Source organism: Ischnura elegans, chromosome 12 (assembly GCF_921293095.1).
Source record: "Ischnura elegans chromosome 12, ioIscEleg1.1, whole genome shotgun sequence".
Lineage (NCBI taxonomy): Eukaryota > Metazoa > Arthropoda > Insecta > Odonata > Coenagrionidae > Ischnura > Ischnura elegans.
Window position 1 is genome coordinate 83905348 of NC_060257.1, and position 16062 is coordinate 83921409.

At 36.9% G+C, this 16062-nt stretch overlaps 1 protein-coding gene and 1 long non-coding RNA gene across 5 annotated transcripts in view; one reads left to right on the forward strand and one right to left on the reverse strand.

Annotated features, from left to right (window-relative positions):
• The first annotated feature begins 336 nt into the window (after positions 1–336).
• Positions 337–16062, forward strand: part of LOC124169238 — a 34023-nt gene continuing 18297 nt past the window's right edge. Inside the window, exons 1-4 of one of the 4 annotated variants that reach the window (XM_046547793.1) lie at positions 337–777; positions 8322–8507; positions 8998–9117; positions 12875–13079. In XM_046547793.1, coding sequence (XP_046403749.1) covers positions 8352–8507; positions 8998–9117; positions 12875–13069 — 471 coding nt within the window. In that variant the 5' untranslated portion in view covers positions 337–777; positions 8322–8351 and the 3' untranslated portion in view covers positions 13070–13079. Of the gene's footprint in view, positions 778–6839; positions 8508–8997; positions 9118–12874; positions 13083–16062 lie in introns of those variants that run through there. The other 3 variants (XM_046547791.1, XM_046547789.1, XM_046547790.1) reach the window with 3 other exon arrangements.
• LOC124169239 lies at positions 5428–6092 on the reverse strand. The gene is made up of 3 exons (XR_006867060.1): positions 6052–6092; positions 5594–5671; positions 5428–5507 (listed from the first exon to the last, which is right to left on the reverse strand). It is a non-coding gene; the product is annotated as an uncharacterized LOC124169239 (long non-coding RNA).

The following is a 16062-nucleotide window of genomic DNA, read 5'->3' on the forward strand; positions in this document are numbered from 1 at the left end:
AAGGCATGATTATGACATGAGGGCCTTGTGACCTTCGTAGGTTACCCATTATGCATTTGTATGGTTAATGGCCTATTTTGTACACTACGCATGTGGCGACCATGGTCTCACTTATACTTGCGCGTTCACATCACGATAGTACGTTCGCAATTCCCCGTTTACACAGCGGGTATTTTATCTGTACCATTGTTTCATAAAACGTCATGTAAAGGCGTAAAATCGTTTTTCAGCTGACTTTTTTGGTTGGTATGTTTCGCTCGTTCTAACTTGCGTAAGCGATTATATGTATTTGATAAATGAATGAAGTATATCAAAAAATCTATGGCAACGATTGAAGGAAGTATGAGGCAGGTGATGGTAGGAGATATAAAAATTTTGTAAAGTAATACCAACATTTTTAAAAAATCTTTTGTTTGTCAGATGATTGCGGATGTATCGCATAAAACCAGATTCAATTAATCGTTTATGCATTGGCCAACCCATTAACGATACCCCTATATTTAAAGTTAAATAGTTATGTAAAGTATTAAACAGAAGTATAAAATAAATCACCATAATATGTTACATTTGCCTGCATTTTCAACAGAGATTGTAGGAAGGAAGGAAGACCGAACAGCTGAAGCAAACTGTCTCAAACAATATTCAACATGTCAAATAGTTTATATCATGGACTATGCAGGCTTTCCTTGCATAAGTGTGATAACCCCGTCGATATTTTTAGTGTGAGCGAAATGCCTGACCATTTGCCTGCAGAAGTCGGACTTGATTCGAAACGAGGTTAGTGGTTTCGTATATCTCTATTATGTTATTGTTTATTTCACATGTTTTCAAGGCGTCATCGTTATTGTTTGATCAAAGATACCATTTAAGCCTACAGAACAAGTTCATCTCGGATCCCTTGAAAACAATTTTTGTTTGGAGTTAGAAATACATTTCGTATAGTAGCGATTAAACTTTTTTCGTAAACTTGGTGAGAAGAATGGTCTGTCTATAACACACCGTACCTTACCCTTTAATTTCTTAAACTTATTTCAATACCATTGCGGAATCGATGTTTGTAACATATCCACACAATGACGATAGGTGATAATTTTCTTTGAATGACTTTCCTTTGAAGGAACTCATTGTCATGACAACTCGGAATAAACCGTCCAAACATTTTTTCATCCAGTTCTATTTCCTTCATTGTGTACTTACATAGCAAATATTGCATGATCCGTAAACTCTTTTGCACATTCACGCGTTCTGTGGCCTAGTGTTTATGACCTGGAATGTTATTTTTCAAGTGTTTCCTATGTTATTTTCTTCTTTGAAGTTGTATCTTATAAATGGTATGACTTTCGGTGATCCCTAAATGCCAGACTTAACAATCCAATACCACATAAGTGATATTATTTTGTAGATATAGTCAATTTATTCTTCTTGGAATAATTTTCTGCCAGCCTCTCGAAAATCGCAATGAATAGCAACTTCTTCGTAGGCTTAAATGAGGGGGATGGTACGGTTTTATCGATTAAATTAGCTCTGAACTTAAAATTCGATAAAGAATATCAGTTAATTTATCTATGAGATCATTGCACGAAAGGTATAAAGTTTGCATTTAACGTTGATATATCCTGGCTATAGCCACATTTTCCTTTTGCTTCATTGCTCTGACAACGTCACAATTGATTTTCCAGCGTCGATTTGTTCAATGGAATTATTCAATATTCTCGAACTAGGTGCATTACCGTGGCCTCTGTCCATTTTAAGTTGTGCGTTCCTATTACATCGTTTCCACTTACGTTTATATATACTGCTGTTTGTTTATTCTTATGGCGTAGTGTGAATGAATGAGGTATGATAATGTGCCAAGTGTTAAAAATCTACTGCAGCATTGAGATAGGGCACCTTTGATTGACCATTGCTTCAATCATGTGACCATTGACCATTGCTCCAATAAATATTTTTATGTTCGTTTCAATATGTCTTTAGAGAAGGGTGTATTCCCGGATTAATTCAAAACTCCATTTGTAGTCCCTGTCCACAAAAGTGGAAATAAGTATGATATGAGTAACTACGGACCCATAGTAAAATAGTCTGCATTGGTAAAGTCCTTGAAAGCCTGATCACTGATAAGTTAAGCCCTTTAATGGAAAATGTTCCCTGATTAAATCCCCTGATTTTTTGTCCTTAGTGACTCTTTGAATCCCGAACATCCTTGCGAGAAATAAATATATGAATTTATGTATACTTTTTTATCATAGTATCATATATTTGGAAAACAAATAAAAAGTCCTCTGTATACCTATGTATTTTATGTATCTATCTTACAAATTTTTTCTTTTCTTTGTAAAACTTTTCTGTAAACTGGGTGTTAACCCGCTGAAAAAACATTATTATTATATCGTTATTGAATTAGTCTTCAAACCCCATAGCCCCGTATCAAGTCTTTGATATTTTTTAATATAGGTAGGCAATTTCTTGTACATAAGTTTTCCCTGATGATCTACCCCTTTAATCGTTTTATTTACTCTGTGCTGACTTACATGGAATGCATTTTGGCTTCTCGTATTATAACTATGAAGGTCACAATTTTTAATAAACATGTCTTGTTGTTGTTAGTAAGAGACACTGTTTCAAGAATATACATGCAAGGAAGAGGTAAGATTTCTAGTTTTTCAAAGATAGGTTTGCTGGGAGCTCTATCATTAGAATCAGTTATTGTGCGAATAATCTTTTTTTGCATTTTAAATAATTTTGGAAGGAAGATAGAGGAGCCCCAAAAGGGAATACTATAATCGAGAAGTGACTGCACATAGCCAAAATATATAGTTCTCAATACCTGAATGCAAGTGATCTCCTTGAGTACACGGAATGCATAACATATTTGTGCCAGTTTTTGAGTTAATTTATAAATATGTTCCTCCCATGAAAGATTAGAGTCAATCGAAATACCTAAAAACTTTTTAACCTTTAGTTCTTTTATGGGGCTGATAATTATTGGATTAAAATTTATTTACTTCTTCCTGAGATTGAAGTTTAAATAAAACTAACATTTAAAGATAGCTTATTATCGGTGTGCCAGTTCATCAAATTGTGTGTAGTTTCTGTTACCTCGTTCATTCGTTCATTAGCTGAATGGGATTATGGTTATTAAAAATTAAGTTAGTATCATCAGCAAATAGTATTGTATGGGAGAGTGGTACATTTGTAGGTAGATCATTTATGAAGACTAAAAATAGTAGTGGTCCAAGAATGGAGCCCTGCGGAACTCCACAAATAACAGAAGTTGTACTTGATACAGATGAATTCATCTCAATATATTGTGACCTATCTGTTAAATATGATTTAAGCCAGTCCTTTGCATTGCCTCTTATACCATATGTTTATAATTTTTTAAGAAGAATTCCATGGTTAACTGTATCAAAAGCTTTTTTTAAATCAATGAAAAGCCCTGCAGCATGAATATCACTATCCTTGGCATTCCATATATTCCTTGAAAATGAGAAAAGGGCATCATTAATGGACTTATTCTTTCTGAAGCCAAATTGATGATTGTCAATGACAGAGGATTTATCAAAAAAGGAAATCAATCTCAGATACATGACCTTCTCCAAAATTTTGGAGAAACCTGAAAGTAAGGAAATTGGTCTATAATTCTCAATGTTTTCCTTCTCTCCTTTATTGAACAGAGGTTTAATTTTTGCAACTTTAAATTTGGAGGGGAATTGACCAGTACTTAGGGAAAGATTACAAATTTCAGTCAGTGGTTTAGCAATAAAAGTCGTCTATAATGTGGTAATATTAATAATAAGATGGGAGTGTGGAAAATTTCTTTCTTCTTCATTGGTTTCTTTATTTTTGCTAAATTGCAAGACATTTAAAAAAAGTTGATTAGGAACCGTAGTATAAATTTCATAATTGTTTGAAAAATCCCAAAAATGTGTCAATTTTGACTAGTTTTTTTTGTAACAATGATAAGTGCTGCAAGTTTAATTGATGGGTAGTTGTTGCATATTCTAATGGCAAAGTTACTTTTATTATCTCCGATATGGTTGATTTTTTATTAAAAATTACTATTTAGTGTGAAAATTTAGCATATTTAAGAGAGGAAACATCTCATTAAAGCCATTTTCAAAAACCAGCTGAAATATACTCCAGCATATATAGGAGTAAGGTCTTTGGTCCTGGAGTCCTAAGTGGTTGTTGGCAATATGCTGGGTGCCGCTGTGGGTAAATTCCGCCCTCACTCGAAAGGGGAGGGGTGCTAGGTTGTGGGTAGGAATAATTTAATTCTAGTTTACTGATTCTCTCAGAGTAGGTGGGGACGGACAGCTACTCGCTGGCTCATACACATGTTCATGACTGAGTTTCAGGGGAGGGTAAGGAAAAGGACAGCACGATGAAAGAAAAAAAATGTAGGAAGTAGAACAAAGTGAAAATACTCAGGCTCATACTGAAAATACAGCGCCTCCCAGTAAACACAAAATGCTGCAGCTGCGGCGAAAGCGCTGCTGCAGCGCGTCTAGCACTCCCAAACTTCCCTTTTTTGCATGTCATAAGCGCTGCAGAAGCATGCCAGGAGCGCTGCGCTAATGTGCCACGATCGCTTCAAACGCATGTCCGAATCGCTGAAAATACATTCCTAATGTGCCACTACTATCGCCGCAAAAAAAGGTAGAACGCTGAACTTTAGGCATTTGTATGAAATTCTGCCGAAGCTCCACAGGGTCGTTTCAGATATCGTTGTACTCGTTGTACTAATGATCCATTGTTGTCGTCAAATAAACAATGAGTTGAACGATATCTGACACGACTGTCGAGCTTCGGCAGAATTTATACAAATGCTTAAATTTCAGCATTCTACCATTTTTGCGCCGATAATAGCAATCTTCAAGTACTACAAAGTATGTGAGGGGCAGCAAGAATTAATTGAAAACACAGGTTTGCAATAAATGATTTTATTAATGATTACTCTGTTTTAAGTATACATTAGAGTACTGATTAATGATAGACATAATTCACGAAGACACTCACCTATAATGACACTGCATATTTTCGTTCCCATAAACTTTTTCTTCTTCATCCCCTCAACTCCAGACTTTCCGGTGAGGCAGAAGTGCTTCGCTGCTTCGTCAGTGAATACAAAATATAAAATTTTGTATACTGAGGATTGCTCCTCATCACCACAAATGCAAGCAAGTTGAGTAACCTGTAAAGAAAAATATTATGTAATCAATGGAATTCTGGTTGAAATTATCATAAAAGAATTAAACACAAAGATTGAGGCCTTACCAAGTTATTGTGGAGAGATACATCCTCTGACAGTTCCCTCTCAAGCTCCTCTACATCATCCAAAGTTTTAAGAGGGAATTTCCGGTTGACGGAAATGCTCTCTTCATTCACTACAGGCTTGGACTTTAGCTCTTTCTTTAATTCTGTGAGCATGCTTAAAGCCATGCTCACCTTCTCATCTAATCTCCTGTATCTCTTTTCCCATATCTTCTCCTGAGCTTGCATGAACCCTAAAATTTTAAATGTGGAAAGGTTAGTTTACAAAGTGACCTTTATGTCAGTACTTATATAAATAAATACATGATAAAAATATTACCATGCAACTCTTCTGCTGTTGCCGGCCGCTTAGTCTCTCTTTCTTTCCCACCAGGTGCTTGCGGATCTAGTTGTTTTCCTGCTATGAGAAATGTCCATTAATTTTAACTCGTGTACTGCATAATATATCATCGCGTCAGCCCATCTCGTTAGACAATCTTTTTAATATTTTACTAAAAAGGTTGGCTAACTAAAAAATTTTGAGCTGCGAACTTTTCCTGTGACATGCGTTACACATTTCCTATTTCACTATTAATGGAAACCTATATAATCAATATTTAAAAGCTTATATCCAATGGTTCCGAACATAACTACGACCACGTATGTAAACAAAAACACAAAGTCTTAAAATGTGTTTATATTCACCATGCTAGAATGCCAATTCTACCTAATTTCAAGGAGAATTGCATTTAAATTAACTAAAATTATACATTTTAAAAGAAGATGATAAATTCTTACCTAATAAGAATCCCCAAGGACGATCAACAGTTCCACAACGTTGGCCGCCATAGACTCAGTAAACTTCCCAAGCACCCTGGTAAACAATCGCGTAGCGGAGGATTGTTGCATTGTTGCACAAACTCGCATTAGCAGCGTTACAGCAGCGTGCTGCAGGCATGCTTTGCGCATGCGCTGCAATTGCATGTTTCGCCAGCGCGCTGCGAAAGAGCGCTGCACAAGCGCTCTTACCGCGCTTCATTGAAACGGAAACGAACTTGCAGCTGTGAAACCCCTGTGCAGCGCTGCTGCAGCTATTCGTGTTTACTGGGCTTCCTTGCATGCCACAATCCCAAACGACCGAGTCTGACTCCCGAAAATTCTGACGTCGAGTGACTACCTGTCGTCTTGCGTTGGCCTACCTACTTCAGGGGCTGCAGAATTTCCATGAAAATGTCAACTTTTTCTCTCATATTAAAATTCAGGCTGTAAATATTTTATCTTGATAAATCAAAATCTAAATGATTGAATGTAATGAAATCAGTATTTGAAACATTATTCAGAGCCTTATTATAACTCTTGAAAATATACTTCGATTCGCAGAGTTTTGAAGATGTATGAAGTCATTACACTAAAGAGGCTGACGTGGCAATATGTAATTCCTTCACATGTTAATTTTGAGCATGTTTATAAGGTATTTCGATGACTAATTTTGTTTCTGTGCATGAGCCTCATCTTCACCAATGTTTTTTGATCATGCACTGTTAGAAGTTTTGCAATTTTTTTGTATTTTACAATTTTAACAAAATATCCTCTTGCATAGTTTTCTCTGATGGTAATTCCGTCACAAATGGAATTGCCCGGCTTCCTCCCCCCTCCTCCACCTGCAGCGTCCTCCACGGCAGTCTCCTAAAGTGATTAAAACATAAAGAAACGTCGCTCGCTCTCTACTGCCGGCATAAGAACGTCGCAATAACAGAAAGAGTGAACATTGAAGGCAAGTGGCGAGGGGCAACAATATCTTTTGCTTCTTATATTTTATGATTTTTAAAAGTTTCGTTGCCTTTTTCTCAACTGATAGATTGCAGTTACATTCAACCAATAAATCCTCATCCACCCCTAATTGAAACAATTGCCTTTAATGAAGTTGTCTTTATTGATGCCCAGGGGCGGTCTGCCCAGATCAGCTGGTCGGCAGTCGTTGAGGGTTGTGCGCCTAGGTGGGCCCCCACAATGCTCACGTCAATCGTGAAGCATATATGAGAGATTCAATGAAAAGGAATCAGATTTTTTGGACCAGTCTCTTTGCACTCATAAAATATGCAATCATTAATCTCTTTATTTATTTTGTTTAGTTGTTTGCTTTTTATACATTAACGGCTGGTGTCCTAACACTCCCTACCACACACCTTTTTAGGCAGCTTGCAGGGTTGTTTGTGGATGAGGACTTCTGTCTGCCAAAGTGTGGGTGCGACAGCATAACTGCCTTTTTTTAAATGTGCACCATTCAGGCGAGTGATGTCGTAGCGGATCCCTAGTGGTCTTGCTTGAGAGGCATAACTATAAAGTTTTTTTCCAACCAAGATTAGTTGCCGTCATACGTTTGAACAGTGAGGAGCATTGGTTTGCCGATGAGGCCTATTTTTTGAGCAATTTTTTTTCAACAATAAATTTTGTTGGTATGAGAAAAATTTGTTTGGTTCGGCTCCTTGTGATTGCTTTCGATGAGATTTGTTGAAATCTCATGTTTTTTGCAATGTCCAAAGACCCTACCACCTTTGAAGACCAACGTTTAGGAATAAATAACCAACATAAGCCCTGCTACACTGGCAAGAGTCATGACAACCACCAGAAATCTGTTTACTCAGTGTATGGAGTGTGGGGACAGCACCTATTTACCTGATGTGATCATCAAACAGAACTTTAGATATGTGTCTACATTATCATAAACAAATAAAAAAAATTTCATTCACACAATGGGTGTAATTAACTTTTGAGAGAAGGAAGTAGTGCTGCCCCATCCTGTACTTGTTTGTTGAACTCAGTCTGAGAATCATTTGAAGATGATGAGTTGTTTGTGTTACTGGTAATGCACCTGACTGGCAATCTCATTGTTCTGGTTCGAATCGCGGTTCAACCAAATGATTTTTCATGGTGAATTTCAGTCTTAGTGGATAGAATCATATAAGATTAACCTTTTTGCATGACCGCTTATTACATGGTGCCCTATTGTTGTTGACATCTTGCTGTCATATCCACACATTACGGTTTTTGTCTCTTTCCGTGTGTAGGTTGACCTGTGTGGTGGCTTTCCACGCAGCATGTGCTCGGTCTGCCTGGACAAGTTAACTGGCTTCAAGCTGTTCAAGGAGCAGTGCCTGGAGTCACGCTCCGCTTTACAGAATGAGCTCCACTTGGTGATTGGGCTGGCAATGCAAGAAAAGCTGCAGGATGTCAGAGTTGATGAAGATCCTGTGGTGAGTGAGCTGTTTTGAAATGTCAGTTTGAAAGTGCCATTCTTAGTTTGATGGATGAGAGGTGCTTAAGCCAATTTACAGGTGTCCCACAATAAGGTAGTTTCCTTCATCAAAGAAAACGAACGGCGTTGCTGCGATTCGTTACCCTCTATCCGTGTATTCATAATATACAAATTATTTGGTTTTAGAAATCCCAGTTTAGGCGAATGGAAATGACCAATTTTAACCGCATTTGAAAAAGACCAGATTGGCGGCCATGCGATGCCACTCCACGTGACGTCACAGGGACCTAGTTTCTGTACGAGTAGATAGGAGTTTTACATCATCTGAGATTAACAATGCATGCATCACCCCATATGGGGGTAATATGACTTACATGTTCTTAAAAAGGCAGTTGCCCTTTTATTGTCAATTATAATACAAGAATTTAAAAATGTCATTATTATTTTGACCTAATTGATTAAGAGTGATATCCAGCATTCTATTTTAGTTCAATGTGAAGGAGGAGAGCGAAGACCGCCTCAGTGAAGGGAATTATTCTGTGCCATGCACACCAGATCCTGCTGGGATTTCATGCTCCACCTTAGACCCCCTGACAGCTGCTGTCTCGGTGAGTCTGCTCCTGCCTTGTTTTTGTGTAGTTTTGCTGTGATGCAATTTCATTCCTCTGTGGAACGCTCCCAACTCCTTTCGGCAGAAACCCTCTACCTTTTCCCTTGCTTAATCAAACTCTTGTGTTGTTCATGAGAGAGTCGCTCATATTGCTGTGTCACTCATGAAAGAAATGTTCACGTTGCTGTGTCATTCATGAAAGAATCGTTCATAATGCAAGTGCACCCAATGACTAGGCACCTTTCTTCCCACTTCCCATTCCACCTACCCCATTGCTTGCTTGTCCCATACCACGTTATCAGCTCTCCCCCCAACCCTTCTACCTACCCACCGAGGAATTGCTAGTGCATGCTAAGCAGGAGACCTCAAGTTGCCTATGCATGAGGTTGCCTATGACCAACGGGGAAGTCACGCGGTGACGCTGAGCGGCTGTGAAGCGCACTCAAGAACTAGAGAGAGAGTCTTGGTTGATATACTATATGCAATGGACGAATAAAGCGAGAGTCTTTGAACCCTTTGTGTTGGCGATATATTTGGTACGAATACCAAGTAGCGGGAAAAATGTATTTTTCGAGGAAAACTTATGCAATTTGTTTAAAAGTATTTTTAAAAAACTTTCTTAAAATGAGAAAAAAAAAATTTTATCACGAAATTTGAGCGAGTTATAATTAAAAATAAGATCAGTCCCTACTTTTTTCTACGAAAAAATCAGTGAAAACAACTCCTAATTACCACACTAGTCGAAATTGATCAATACCCTTCAGAATTTCTCTTTATTTAAGTATTGTTAATTGATCTTAGAAGTTTGTTTAATTTACAATTCTAAATTTTGAAAAAATTGCAGGTAAAAGTGAAAAGCCATTTTCTACAATTTCGTTAAAAATGCTCTTTTTTCAAAATAACTCCATAAAAACTGGAGATATGAAAATAATGCAAGAGTATTAAATTGTAGCCTCTTTATTTTCAAATATTTTGGTGTGTTTAAATTTTCTGTACAATAAATATTTGGTGAGATATTGATAATTAAAACCTAGATTTACAATGGAGCTCCACCTTATTTAAACCCTTAAATTCCTCCCCCTTTCAAAATTAAGAACTTGAAAAAAAATTAATTCACATGACCCCGTAGTCAGTAAAAACCCTACAAAATACTATTCAAATGAACTTTCTATCATCAAAAATAAAGGAGCTATGTTTGAAATACCAATCAAACTTATTTTCGAAAAATTCGAAATCCACAATTCAGAGCATAACATTCCTCATAACCAGTATATACTTTGTGTGCTTTACGTTCGAAGCTAACAATACACTCAAATTTGCTACAAAATAAACACACATATCCATTAGATATAGTATATATGCATACACATATGTGAGTATGTGTGCTCTCGCTCACAGTGACATGTGTGCATGCATGTGGTGGGAAGACTGGAAGCCATACAGTCTCCGTTTGATAGTGTTTCATGTAATTTCTACATAAATTTACATTTATTTGTTTATGTTACCATGACAAAGTTTGTTCTGTCTATCCTATTGTTATATCTTTTCTGTGCTGTGATTAAAATCATCAGAGAAAAAAAGTGAATACATAATAAAAGGAGTAAGAAAGTGAATGAGAAGATACTATGTGATAAATAATTTATATTTTAAGGGTAAATAATTTTTTTTACATTAACCCCCAATATGGGTTGAAATATTCTGAAATTATTTTCCAAACCTAAAAAAATAATTATAAAAATGATTTAAACTAAAAATTACCCGTATTTAGCTTTAAAATATAATTTTATAAGTTTTAGCTTTTAGGGGTAGTTTTCACCCCTAAATAATAAAAATTGGCCTTCGGTATTGGGGTATGATTAGTCTAATCCCAAGTTTTTATGCAAATCGATTCAGTTTGAAAAGTATTATTTACGTTAACCCCCAATAAGGGTTGATTATTATCGGTTGAAACAACTTAAAATTATTTTCCAAACATAAAAAAATAATTATAAAAATAATTTAAACTAAATTTTACCCGCATTTAGCTTTAAAATATAATTTTATAAGTGTTAGCTTTTAGGGGTAGTTTTCACCCCTAAAAAATAAAAAGCGCCCTTCAGCATAATATAGATTTTAAAGTAGGGGGTATAATTAGTCTAATCCCAAATTTTTTAGCAAATCGATTCAGTTTGAAAAAATTGCAAGGTTTTGCACTTTTGTGAGCTTCATTTCCTGGACTAAACCTCTTTGTAGTGAACCTCTTTATCTCTTAAAACCTCAACTTATCATACCAAGGAGACACCCCCGAGATGGCCAAACTACCTCCACAAATCGTACCGAGACAACTAGAGACCATTAATGCAGCCGCGATTACGTGCGTTCATGGAAGGACATTTTCAGCGATAAATGTATCACACTTATTTTTGTTCTTGTACACCTTTAATATGCTGTAATTTTCATGTTAATCATTAGTTGTGGCCATTTTGATCCACTTGAGAGCATACCTAACAGTAAACAAGAAAAAAGATATCTAGCTATCCTAATCATTTTCAGTGACTGTTGAATTAAGAGAGATCACATTGTTTCTTCTCGAATCATGGTAGAAATCATGCGATAGTGCTCGCTTTCTGTAATTATTTAATAATAAGTACATGTTCACTAATGAATGCATGTTTGTTTAAACACATAAATTTAATGGTTGTGATGATGTGATATAATGGTTATGATTGTCCGTGCATGATTTTTACTCTCGCTCAATTTTTTCCGCGATCTTTGTAAAATAAATAAAAGCGGACGCAAAAACCACCCTATTTCGTCTGCCGTGAAAAAACCTGGAAATACCCATGAAATTTGTCGTAAAACCTTAAAAACCTCTCAAACTTGATTGTGATCTACAATTGACGGATCAAAAGGAAAATCGATTTGTCGATCATATTTCAAGGTCAGTCACTCGCAGACACTGTCCACACATTTATCTGCACACGTGTATTCGAAGCGCAATCATTGGTCCGACATGACGACACACATACCTTAAGGCTGTGATTGGAAGACCGTTAACCAAAGTGCTCATTAATCCTCGTGAAAAATCAGACACCTCTTCGCTTCCCTGCCTCCCTCCATTTTTCCACTCACAAGATTTTGCCGGCTCTAAATTTTGCTAACGATAGGCGATGTCAGGAGAGCAAGCGTTTGCATTGCCGGCGTTTCACGTATGTTAAACTTTTAGTAAACGTGCGGCTGGTGATTTTTGCGTTATCAATATTTCTTCTTAAAGTGAAAAAAAAGTGGATTTTACGAAATGTAGACCGTGAAAACCTGGAAAGAACCGTGAATTCTATAATTTAGTTAAAGTTGGATCCTTGATCCGTGTTGCGGTTTATCCGTTCATTAATATTCCCTCTTCAAAACTCTAAGGTTTGAGTGTATGTTCAATATTTGAATGGTTTGATTTCAGAAAATTAAAATTTTGGCGATACATTGATATATTTGTTTGTATGCTTGGATTTTGCGGGCTCTAATTTCTCTTTTCTTGCCTGGAAAAAGAAAAGATTCTCTTTTCCGTGAATCAACCACTGTAAGTTATAGCTTTCTAATTTTTTCTGATTATCAAAGTTAAGGGCTGTTAAAATGACAAAAGAAAAACTCATTTGAATCTGGAAAAATGTCAGTTACCCATGATTTTTTGGGGAAAGAGTAAAGCCAACATTTTTTTAGAGCAAATTTTGTTAATAATGACGGACAATACAGAGTCTTCTTTTTGTTTTGGATACTTGCAGGCAAATTGTTGTGCACGATACTACTCCACAGCAGCTGTTGTTATTTCTACAGTGGATATATGGTGGGCAACTAAAATTGGAATGGAATATTTATCAAGATGGAAACATGGTGCCGGATGGGAGGAAAGAGTGTGGGCAGTATCCCCATGGAGTGCTCGGGGCAGAGCAACTGTGGGCTCTTCTTGTACTGGCTGATCAGTTGGAGGTATGTACATTTTGAACAATACTTCAGCTTTTTGGATTTTCTGCAAAAGAATTCCCTTAACAAATTTTGTTGGCTTAACCCCTTTGCACTGAAATGACGAGTCTAACTCGTCATGAACTTTCAATGCCAATATGCACCATTGGCACAGCGAGATGGGGGGGGATTTTGGGGGATAAAACCCCTCCCAGAGCTCGGAGAAAATTTTTAAGTTAAATGTATTTTACTTAATTCCATTAATATTACTTATAGAATAGTGTAAGGATTTATAAAATATCCCTGAGAAAGCCGTAAAACTCACTATTTATCCTAAAATTTTTCTGGGGAGGGCCTCCGTGCCTCCCAATTACCCTGGAGGGTATGCCATACCCCCAAACACTCCAGTATTAGTTGCGCCTAAAACCCCTCCCAGCCTTAATTCCTAGCTGCGCCCCTGATATGCACAATGACAAGTGTAGCTCGTCATCAGATCTTCATAATTTTGGGGACAAACATTTATGTATATTGTTTGGTGAACATCATAAATATTTGGAATGTTTAACCCTTAACCAGTGACGTGAAACTTTTGTTACACTACCAGTGTCTGGGAGACTGCAATAAATCAAAAATTCATAAAATCTTGCAACACTATTGTTATTGTCTTGTTTAATTTATTTTTGAATGCTTCACTATTCTTAAACTTATATTAAAATTTTTACACTCCCAATACGAACCAATTTGTCATTAAAAATTGCGATTTGAAGCAGGATCAAAAACTGATGCCCGAAACACTTGAGTTATAATTTTTATATTTATGCATCAATATTTCGTCAGATTCAAAAAAAAGCCTTAAATGTTAAAGTTGGAAGGCTAAGTAGTAAGTATCTATGAAATTTATCCAGCCTTTTCCTTTCTTGATGCTTTCTTATGTTAGTGACGTACGGTCTCACAGACCGCTAATCGAATTCAATCGCAAATTTACAGAATTTAATAAAAGGAACATTAAATTTTAAGAGTGGGATGTCCTTGTTACGCAAAAATATGAAGCTAACGAGAATTATAGATATTTTGAAATATTAATTTAGAAAATATTCATAATTTTAGAAACGCAGCGGTCTCTCAGACCGCACGTCACCAGTTGAGGGTTAAAGGCCTGTTTACACAGTACATTACCACGTATGAGTTGATGTCTAAATGTACAGACACAAGAATGAATCCCAAAATGCACCATGTAACCACCCAACTTGTGTGAATGCATGAACAGAAAATAGAACCTGTTCTAATTTGGTTCATGCATTCGTACATGTTCCTTTCCGGTCCACAAAAATCATTCATCCAAACAGACATTAATTCGTACGTGTTACTGTATTGTGTAGAGATGGGTCGAATAGCAGATTTCTCGAACTCGAATATCGAATTCGAATATTAAATAATTGCTCGAATATTCGAATACTAAAAGATGAATGCGGGAATGTTTGACTAGGTTGCCTATGCAGCAGGAAACCCAAGATTTTGGCGCGTAATTGTGATTTCCTTTGAAGGATTCAAACAGGAATTTATCTGATTAATGGAATATTTTAATTTTATGGAAACAATTTGGGCATATATAGTTGATTAAATTAATATCTCTCTCAAATATCCTAAGGGGACACACCACCTCGCGAAACAATGATTTCATGCCATCTCAGCATTTACACTGCTACGATGGATTTCTATCTAATGTATACATTCTTATCTACCGAATGCGTAACGAGAGTAAGCGTTAGCATTGCCGGCATTTCACGTTAGTAAAATTTTTAGTAAACGTGCGGCTGGTGATTTTTACGTGATCAATATTTCATCCTAAAATGAAAAAAAAATGTGGATTTGATGAAATGTAGACCGTGAAAACGTGGAAAAAACCGTGAATTCTATAATTTAGTTAAGTTGGATCCCTGATCCGTGTTGCGGATTATCCGTGCATGATTTTCACTTTCGCTCAATATTTTCTGCAGTATACATAAAATAAAATCGGACGCAAAATCATCGGAATTACTGCATTTGAATGCTAGGATACTCTGGGCTTATTATTTCCGTTAGAATCCCCTTCGTAAAATGGAAGTGATCGCTCGCTAGCTGCATTCACGGGAGCACTGTATTCCTGTTTTCCAAGCCTCGCAGTGTGCGACCGCGCTCCGCTAAAAATATCGCGAACTGGCGAAGAAAGCTCTCATTGAGTCCGAGAAGGACTCGAAAATAAGAGAATAACTGCATAAATAATAATATATTGTTTGTTTCAGGTAAATTATGAACATTGCAAGACCTTTAGATGAAAGTTTGGGTTATCCGTGCTTTCCGATTACTATAAGTGCCTCCCCATCATTAGCCCAGATAATCGGAAGTTTACTGTAGTTGGAGTGCCTCCGTAAGAGTAGCAACAATTTACTGAAACGTAGGTCACGCAGCCTTTCAAAGACACACTTTCAATTACAGTACACTCCCGATTATCCGGGCTAATGATAGGGAGGAACAGCACGAATAATCGAAAAAACACGGAAGGTGCCAACTTCTCTTAAATGTCTAGTAATGTTCATAATCTACGTAAAACAAACAATATATTGTAATTTATGCAAATATTCTGTTATTTAAGAGTGCTTCCTGGACTCATTGAGAGCATTCTTCGCCAATTCACGATTAGTGGCGATAACATGTTTGCACTCGTATTATTAATGCTCCATGTAAGGCCTGGTTTCGATAACCACACAGCCATGGCTGTGTGATCACGGGTTCAGAAAAGTGGTTTGCACGAATGCTTCAAAACAAATTCTCGACGTCGGAAACTACGCTGTCAGGCACCTAGCTACGCAGTCGCGTCTCGCACAAGTTGCAACTGCTGCGGGATGTGTGTCTGTGATCAAGGGACGCGGTCGTGCACTGTGACACTTGGAAATCAGGAACACGGTGCTCCCGTGAAAATGCAGCTAGCACATGATCGCTTCCATTTTACGAAGGGGATTTTAACGGAAAT